Source organism: Mandrillus leucophaeus, unplaced genomic scaffold, assembly GCF_000951045.1.
Source record: "Mandrillus leucophaeus isolate KB7577 unplaced genomic scaffold, Mleu.le_1.0 Scaffold86, whole genome shotgun sequence".
NCBI lineage: Eukaryota > Metazoa > Chordata > Mammalia > Primates > Cercopithecidae > Mandrillus > Mandrillus leucophaeus.
The window spans coordinates 4,745,859-4,755,475 of record NW_012109363.1 but is presented as its reverse complement, the minus strand read 5'-3'; the positions used below and the strand labels follow the sequence as shown (position 1 = coordinate 4,755,475).

General features: G+C 38.6%; 1 protein-coding gene across 2 annotated transcripts; it reads left to right on the top strand.

The window, feature by feature from the left end:
- The first annotated feature begins 2,353 nt into the window (after positions 1-2,353).
- On the top strand, positions 2,354-9,386 carry GNRH1 (gonadotropin-releasing hormone 1 (luteinizing-releasing hormone)). Of its 2 annotated transcripts, XM_011968841.1 has the most exons (4): positions 2,354-4,433; positions 5,300-5,441; positions 6,957-7,052; positions 9,184-9,386. In XM_011968841.1, exons 2-4 carry the CDS (start codon positions 5,301-5,303, stop codon positions 9,223-9,225), a joined length of 279 nt encoding a protein of 92 aa, XP_011824231.1. In that variant the 5' UTR covers positions 2,354-4,433; position 5,300; the 3' UTR covers positions 9,226-9,386. The 2 variants fall into 2 exon arrangements, with proteins under 2 accessions (XP_011824231.1, XP_011824230.1); XM_011968840.1 differs by having other exon boundaries at positions 2,354-5,441.
- Positions 9,387-9,617: the final 231 nt, after the last annotated feature.

The window sequence follows — 9,617 nt, the reverse complement described above, 5'->3', positions numbered from 1 at the left end:
ATGTTCTAAACAAATTGTAGCCCAATTTTCTTGAGTCATTATCTCTCTGCAGCAGCAGAGGAAGGGCCTGTACCTCCCTACCAATGACCTGGTGTCCTTATTTCTACCCCAAGAGCAGGGATATTAGCTGTGTCCAAATGGGTTCTGAATTCTACAGACTCATCAACATGAGGCAAGGAATCATTGAAAACCACCTGTGTCTCCTTTGGGAGAATGACATATCTTTAGTATTTACGTAGCTTATTCTTGTATATCTACATATGCAAAGCTTTCCTTAACAGTAAAGGGTACATATGCATAGTGGGAGGAGATCAGACCTTTACAGGTGAAGGAAAGCAACTTCAGAAATGAATTATTTTCTTTGCTTTATTATTTTTACCAAGACAGAGAAGTATTGTATTGAGAGATAATCTATTTTCATAATCAATATGTGCCTAAATTATATTTAAATCATTTCACTCTGTACTATATTTTCAGGAATTATAGAATGTGTTATTCATTCACTTAAAGGTACCTCTGTAGAAATAACCTAAAACTGCAGAAGGATCTGAAAGATCTAAACATGGTGTGCTTAGAAACTGCAGATTTTAGATCTAATGTATACTGCATTAATAAATGATATAAAGTGTTGAAAAGGAGTTTCTTCTCTTCCTTTTGAAAATCATCACTTTCCGTATTTTACTTACATTTCTTCAATATCTGTTGACAACCAGCCCTGTGGTTCTGGGTAACAAAGGAAATACAGTATAACTTAATTTGTTGTGGATTAGTCTTTTTGAAAGTACCATTAAAGTAAATTTATTTCTTTAAACATGATTATTTTTATCATTCTTTTAAAAAACACACCATGCTAACAACACAAACCTTATGAATTCTGAACAAAAGAAAAGACTGCCTCCCCAATAATTCATTTAATTTGTTTGTGTTAAATTCATCACTCTTCAGGTGATGAATATTACCAGTTAGCTTTATTAGGCTAGATAAATAGTATGCCCCAAAACATTTTTTGCCTGATAACTAGGATAGAGAATTTTAAGGAGGGAGGAAACCGTCAAAATAGTACAACTTCCATTAACCCTAGAGTGGAAACATGTCTGTACACATAGGTAAAAATACAGTTGTTGGGATGACAGGAAAAAGGTTTTAAATGTAAGCTAGCTAGATTATCTGCATTAGTAAAATTTGGTACTCAAGTAACTGCCTAAGCAATACTATCTATTGTAGTCTAGTTCTTTCAACTACAGTCTCAAGGAGATTCTAGTAGAAAATGTTGTAAATTCATTATTCTTATGAAGGGTTCAATCATAAATCAACTTCGAATATTTTCTCCATTTCATTTTATGACTCTTATGTGTATTGTAAATCTGCCCTATGTCAACTTTAAATCATCTTTAATATATGGAAAAACTTAGAATTGCACTAAGTCCCCAAGGAAGAATTACCTTTAAAATTAAAAGATTCATTACTACAAAGAAAAGTGGTTACATTATTTCAGTATAAAGCACCTTATCCAAGGATTAATTCTCTGAAACCCTTTTACAACCTGATTAGACGTGTCAGCAGGAGTTAACCTTAAGTGCTTCCTGCTGAGATTTTACATTAGGGCAAGAAAAGATTTTTTTCATCTGTCATTTCAGTGAGATTATGAAATCATTGCTGTAATAATTTTGAGGTGTTTTGATGTTGATGAAGCAGTTTTTTCTCTAAAGCCATTCTTTCAAATTTAGAAAAAATATGACAACTGTAAAATCCAATTATTTAAACCCAATTTATTATATTTAACTTTTTGGTAAATTGACCTAACCATGGAATCCTTAAATGGTTTTAAGTTAGTCATTCAATATCAAAAACTCATTAATTACATAGTGGTTTGATAACCTATTTGGTGATATAGAAAGTAAGTCAAAACAAAGTTGACTCTTGCCTTGAGATCTGTGTGACCTAAGACAGTGCTAATGGAGACTTTAAGGACATACAGCATATTAATGAATTCATAGACCATGTTTGCGATGGTTAATACTGAGTATCAACTTGATTGGATTGAAGCATGCAAAGTATTGATCCTGGGTATGTCTGTGAAGGTGTTGCCAAAGGAGATTAACATTTGAGTCAGTGGGCTAGGAAAGGCAGACCCACCCTTAATCTGGGTGGGCACCATCTAATCAGCTGCCAGCAAATATAAAGCAGGCAGAAAAACGTGAGAAGTCTAGATGGGCCTAGCCTCCCAGCCTACATCCTTCTGTGCTGGATGCTTCCTGCCCTCGAACATCGGACTCCAAGTTCTTCAGCTTTGGGACTCGGACTGGCTTTCCTTGCTCCTCAGCTTGCAGATAGCCTACTGTGGGACCTTGAGATCGTGTGAGTTAATACTTAATAAACTCTCCTTTATATATATATGTGTGTGTGTATATATATATTCTCACCCTCTAGAGAATGTTAATATGGTATTGCTGTATTCATCTTAATAATTTCAAAGCATTTTTCAAAAATTTAATCTCAACTGTTAGAAATAACCTACAAGAAATCGAGTGATAAGTGATTCACCGGACAATAGGCGTCACAAGTCTTAACTCCCATTTCATTAGTCCTATCCAGAGACCACATTTTCTGCTTCAGCAATACTTAGATGCACATCTCTCAGCAAATACAAATCAATTGGACAATTTAAACTAGCACTATTCAACCATAATGAACTCTTGCTGAAAAATGGTCTGTCCTTACTTGTATACTGTAGTGCAATGAGATTCCACTCTTCATGTCAGAATGACACATGAATCAAAGTGTCTAAAGTAAATAATTTAAATGGAACAAAGCCAAATACTTACGTTTTATTTTTAAATTCTCCTCTATTTGCAATTATACTTTAAAGTGTACTCCCTTCTCTATCCTATCATGAGGACTGGACAGACGCCACAGAGATGGCTGGACAAAGCAAGGGAATTTGCTTAGATAAGACACCATTTCTCTTTACCCTGAAATCCCTGCAAATGTAGTTATTCCAGAGGAGACTAGGCAATGACTGATGGGTTTAGCATCCTACCTGCGGGGAAATTGCCAATCCCAGCTGTAAAATGAACCAATATCCAGTTATATTTGTTAGCCATCTTACAGTTTAGCTAATATAACAGGATTTACAGCCAATTACACATGAAAGTTTAATTCTGTGTCAGATAAAGCATATCTTTGATGCAGAAATAGAGGCAGCATTAGGCCTTACCTGGTTAAAAGGTTTTTGCTTTCTATTCATTCCTTCGTTCATTCATTCAAACCTGTACTTACTGAATGCTGACTAAATGCCAGGGGTTTCTTAAGAGAGATTTAAATAAGATGGGATCTTTGACTATTATAGGTTTCAGCCTAGGGGTAAATTAGGGGAAGACAACCATGTGTATTCAAATAAATGTAATTAAGAGTAATGGGTGGGTGTGTGTGTGTGTGTGTGTGTGTGTGTGTTTTACATGCTTGTCCTGTGTAAATAACATGTCCACCGTTGCACCTCTGGGGTGGAACATCTATAAAATTTGGATAATGATACCCACTTTGCAGGGCTATTGTAATGAGTGCTCTTATACATGTGCTATTTATTAAATAACTATAATTTCTCATCTTTCTGTTCCCACTGCCCTTAACAATGATTTGCATATTTAACTCAATAAGCATCAACTGAAATGAGTTGGTCTGTTGATGTAAGTCTGCTCAATATGGTCTTGCTCTTGGTATAGGTTTCTTGCCTTTTTGATGCTTTAGAACTAGGCTTTCAAGATAAATCAAGCAGGGAACCTGATGGGTAGATGAGGGAATTTTCAAACACGCACTGATTTAGGATCCTACATGAACTTGGTATATAGTGTCACTTATTTATAAATCAGATTTTTAAAATTGGAAGCAACTCTGTGATCATCTAGTCCATCTAGTCTACACCCTTCCTTTTGCAAATGAAGAATCCAAGAGCCAGAAGCGCCCAGACATCCTGACTCAATGTCCTATATTTATTGTGTAGCCTCCTTTGTGGAAGTTATGTATGCATTTGACTTCACTTAATCTAAGACATCTATTTTCCTTGAACTTTTGATAGGTCTGCTGGTTTCCTCAAGGGAATCCAACCTAGTTGGATTTTAATCTCTTTGAATTGTGGGCTCAGCTATAACAGTTTTAGCTGAGGTTTTAATGGCTGCACTTAAGTAAATTTAACAGATACACCAGGGGGTGTTCCAATTACATACACCATTAAAGGGCTTTCTGTGAGGATTTTTTAAAATTACCATTTAAAAAAAAAAGCATAGTCCATGTGCAGTATAATTTACCAGCAGGAAACATTCCAATGTCCTGGAAAAATTCCCTATAAAAAGGAAGATAGGAAAACAGAAAAGTCACAATACTCAACCTACTTCAAGGGAAGCTTGGGATCTTTTTGGCTGTCTGCCTCTAAACAGGTAAAAGGCTTTGTATTATTTCTAGCACGAGTTTTTCTTTTTTAGATTGCATGCTATTGTATGTCTACAGGGCATTTGACAGCCTAAGGGCTAAATCCAGGTGTGACGGTATCTAATGATGTTCTGTTCTTCACTGTCCTTGCCAGCACCAGCCATAGAGATCCAGGCTTTGGGGAATCCCACAGCTTATCGACCAGTGTTTGATTTAGTCTTTAGCCTCTTTCCCATCAAATGAAAATTAACTTGGAGACACATTTCATTAGAAATTAGAGGCCCCCTTGGCTAGGAAGGCATTTGGTCGCGGACTAACTACTTTGAACAGTGTTGAGTCCTGAGCCACAGATGGTCCAGCCAGCAGTAACGCTAGGAAGACTGAAGGATAAATAGAAAAACGTCATTAGTACCATGGGGTAGCCATTTAATGTCAACCAATTTTATATTAGCCAGAGATTTCTAGTAGGAGCTACTTTCCTTAACAGATGGCTCAGTTCTCTTTATCTCAGGAATGAAAGAGGTGAAGACCAATCCACGACGGGGGAAATGTTACGGCAAAATGGTGAACTTGATAAGGGATGAATTACGGGGTTTGGATAACCAAACAATAAAAATAAAAGTGTAGACTGTTTTAGTACTAAAAAGGTCCTGAACATGTGAGCTTAAGTACTCATTTTGTCCCCAGTGGCTAAGGAACTCAAGGCAAGCCAGCAGGTGTCTCTGAGTTTCCGTGTCTGTGTATAAAAACTGACTCTGACTTCTGTCTTCTGCAGGGTTAGTGATATAGATGCTAGCTTTTTCACTAAAGAGGTCTTTTAGTTTCTACTCAACCTTGTCTGCGTCTAATTTGATTGTGCATTCATGTGCCTTAGAATGGAGCCAATTCCAAAACTCCTAGCTGGCCTTATTCTGCTGACTCTGTGTGTGGAGGGCTGCTCCAGCCAGCACTGGTCCTATGGACTGCGTCCTGGAGGAAAGAGAGATGCCGAAAATTTGATGGATTCCTTCCAAGAGGTAAGTTTCTCTCAGCTTCAAAATAAGACATAGCAATTTGATTCAATTTAACTATATTAAACATTCAGGATGAGCCCCAATGGCAATATTCTATGATGTTGTACCCTAGATACTCCAGCTGAGATAAGGCACTTACAAAATAGAAGTCCCATTCCTACTTTCGGTTCAGACAGGGGCTAAACAAAGAGCTGGAAAAATTCCAAAAGAATATATTAATAGCAACAAGTGTGAGATAGCACGTCACATTCTGAGTGTATGGGATTGCTAAAGGAATTAGAAACAATGCGATAGGATCAAGGTCTGTATCAGAAGATGATTCTTTGGGATTTGGAAAGAAAACGTTAGAACTTTGTATGTGTTTTTCCTCATTGCATCTTTTAAAAATATCTGTGATATTAGATCACTACATTTTTATAATTTATAAATGAGTATCCTTATCAAGGATGTATGCCCTATCATTTCTTTTCACTGATGGGGCATTTAAGCAAAGTTGGAGACTGGTAGAATACAGGAATTAGCAAACTCAAGATGATAAAATAACGTAGTAGAAAACATGCTGATTTAATTTCATATAGATTAGATGATAGAACTGGCACCAACACTAACGTGAGGTACTTGCTTTTTTGTTTTCTGGGGTTGTTTTCTGAGACAGGGTCTCACTGTGTTATCTAGGCTGGAGTTTAGTAGCACAATCACAGCTCACTGCAGCCTTGACCTCTTGGGCTCAAGTGATCCTCCCACCTCAGCCTTCTGCATAGCTGGGACCACAGGCATGCATTATCACACCCAAGCAATTTTTAAAATTTTGTATAGAGATGGGGTTTCCCTTTGTTGCCCAGGCTGGTCTCGAACTCCTGGGCTCAAGGGATCCTCCCACCTTGGCCTCCCAAAGTGCTGGGAGGATTTTTATTTATAAAATACGACCACTCATCAGGGTCATGTAAGGAAAGAAGCCATCTATGTTAGCTGATTAACCCGAAAAATAACGTAGGGCTGAGAAAGGGAAAAATTTTAAATCATTTCATTATCATTGGAAGGAATTATCTCTTTTCTGAGAAATAATAAAGATAATTTAGTATTAAAGAAGACCTGGAATCTGAAGCCTCTTCTCTGCAGGTTATACATGAAGCAAATCTCATTTAACTATGACATATTTAGTAAAACCTAGAAAATAAAAACCAACCCTTTTTACAACTCTAAAAAACTCTTGGGGTTTGTTTTTTGGGGTATACTGACTCTCATGAGGCTCAAAACGCCTCCCTCTTGTCATCTTTAAGGGGAAAATATGATATCTTCTTAGTGTATCCATGATTTGCAGATCCCCATGCCATTCTGTAGAAATGTCAGATGGCAGATCTGTGTCCTTAAAGTCCCTATGCTAATCCTGCAACTTTCCCAGTCCCCCTCAGCCCCACATCCCCCTTGACCCCACTCTCCACGATTTTTTGGTGGAAATGGAAAACACCATTTCATTTCTTTATCTCCATCTCAAAGAATCACATTCTCTTTCTTCAGATAGTCAAAGAGGTTGGTCAACTGGCAGAAACCCAGCACTTCGAATGCACCATGCACCAGCCACGTTCTCCCCTCCAAGACCTGAAAGGAGCTCTGGTAAGTTAAAGTGATCATAACGTGATCATAACATAGAGCTCTAGAGGTGGATAGGCCTTTGGGAATCACTCAGGACAGCCACCTCCCAGCCACTGCGGGGCTTACGTTCCTGACTTCTGTGTTACCTCCTGTGCTAGGACTGTGTTTCATGACAATCCCAGTCAGTGGTTAGACAGCACTAGGGGCTGAAACGTGTTTTTGTTTGTTTGTTTCTGAAGTTGAATTGAAATCTCTCTGTAACTTTTATCTGTTAATCCTGGCTCTAGCTTTTGGGATAACCAACAAAGCAAATTTCTTCCCACTGCTGCGTTTCAGTTCAAGTAAAATCAGCAAACCCCCTAGACTACTCCTCTCTAGGCTCCTCCACAGCCCTCCACCTGATCCTGCAACTGCACTTTAACTTACATGGTTTTCCAGAACCCTGGGGAGTATACACATGAGAAACACTACTCTAGATGGGTTTTTTTTCTCCTTTGGAATGAAAAATATCAAACTACTAAATTTATAATTTAGAGAGTGATGGATTTGATTTCCAGTTTCCTGATAGGACTATAACCACCTCCAAATTCCACCCCCCAAAGTGGAAATACACTAATCTTATTAGGTTTTTGATGAAAAAGTATAAAGAGAATTGAATGTATCAGTTGAATCTTTTTAAAAAAATATTTGTTGAGACAGGATCTTGCTCTGTTGCCTGGGCTACAGTACAGTGGTGCAATCAATGCTCACCACAGCCTCAACCTCCCAGGCTCAAGCAATTCTTGAGACTAGATTAGCCTCCCTAGTAGCTGGGACTATAAGCCCTTGCCACCATACCCAGCTGATTTTATTTTTTAATGTTTTGTAGAGACAGGGTCTGTGTTGCCCAGGCTGGTCTCGAAATCCCAGCCTCAAGTGATCCTCCCAAAGTGCTGGGATTAAAGGTGTGAGCCACTCTGCCTGACTTAAGTTGAATCTTGGATTTGATGTGGATATTCTCTGATCTCTATTTTTCACTTATTTGTGGCAATCAGAAGGCATTACAGTTAATTATCAGTTATGCCTAGGAGCTAGGAAAGCCCAAATAAATCATATATAAAAATAAGCTATAATTTTGTCTACAGTGACTTCAACTTAATATACCCACGGACAAAGAAAAAAGTGGGCAGATATCGTTACTTCCTTTCTTTTACTTTCTTTTTTTTTTTGTTTTGAGACGGAGTCTCACTCTGTCGCCAGGCCAGAGTGAGGTGCAATCCCAGGTCAATGCAACCTCTGTCTCCTGGGTTCAAGTGATTCTCCTGACTCGGCCTCCCGAGTAGCTGAGATTACAGTCACGTGCCACCACACCCAGCTAATTTTTGTATTTTTAGTAGAGACGGGATTTCACCATGTTGGCCAGGATGGTCTCTATCTCTTAACCTTATGATTTGCCCACCTTGGCCTCCTAAAGTGCTGGGATTACAGGCGTGAGCCACCACGCCCAGACTATTTCCTTTCTTTTTCTAATTTTGCTTACTGCATTACAAAACTGGCAAGCAGTGAAATTTGCCAAACATGACATTATGAAGAAACTGAAGCAAAGACTGGTTTAATAGCAAAGTAAATAACCGAACTTTTTTTCACTTCCTTCCTCACAACTCACTCTTAAACTACTAATGTAGATTTTATGTATATTAAGTAGCTTAAAAAGACCCAATCGGCCAGGCACAGTGGCTCATGCCTGTAATCCCAGCACTTTGGGAAGCCGAGGTAAGTGGATCACTTGAGGTCAGGAGTTCAAGACCAGCCTGGCCAACACGGCAAAACTGTCTCTACTAAAAATATAAAAATTAGCCATATGTGGTGATGCATGCCTGCAATCCCAACTACTAGAGAGGCTGAGGCACGAGAATCATTTGACGCCGGAAGGTGGAGGTTGCCATGAGCTGAGATCATACTACTGCACTCCAGCCTGGGTGACAGAGTGAGGTTCTGTCTCAAACAAAAAAACAACAAACCCAATTTATCATGTCTCTCTAGCACTAACTGGAGTACAAAATCAAACAGACGAATTCCTTCTAGACTGATATTTTAGAAACTAAAATGTCAAAAATGTAATGAAATTCAGCTGGTAAAGTCAGTCTTGATATATTTGTTATATATTTTTCAGGAAAGTCTGATTGAAGAGGAAACTGGGCAGAAGAAGATTTAAATCTGTTGGGCCAGAAGGAGTGACCATTACTAACATGGCTTGAGTATAATTCTGACATTGAAAATTTATAACCCATTAAATACCAGTAAATTGTGTGAATTTCAGAAATCCTTACACCAAGTTGCACATACTCCATAATAAAGTGCTGTGTTGTGAGTGAAGTGGCATACCTGGTTAAATCTTTCTCCAATTCAGAACTCCCGGGGAAGGGGTACTGTAAGCCGAAAAAAAGGGAGCCCTCCAGGTGTGTATACAGGTGGCAGATGGGAGGGCAGATGAGATAAAGTGTCTGTTGTTGACAGCAGGGAACTCAGGCTCTCCAGCACCCCTACCCTGCATCTGCCTACAAGCAGAATAGCCACACTACTAGTCCAGCCAGAAAAAGCTGATTC

What these genes read in the sequence shown, in the direction of transcription:
- GNRH1 (XM_011968840.1), top strand. Translation starts at nt 5,289, where the DNA reads ATGTGCCTTAGAATGGAGCCAATTCCAAAACTCCTAGCTGGCCTTATT. An exon ending in TGATGGATTCCTTCCAAGAG is followed by an intron (nt 5,442 to 6,956) that starts GTAAGTTTCTCT and finishes CTCTTTCTTCAG; the next exon opens with ATAGTCAAAGAGGTTGGTCA. An exon ending in AAGACCTGAAAGGAGCTCTG is followed by an intron (nt 7,053 to 9,183) that starts GTAAGTTAAAGT and finishes TATATTTTTCAG; the next exon opens with GAAAGTCTGATTGAAGAGGA.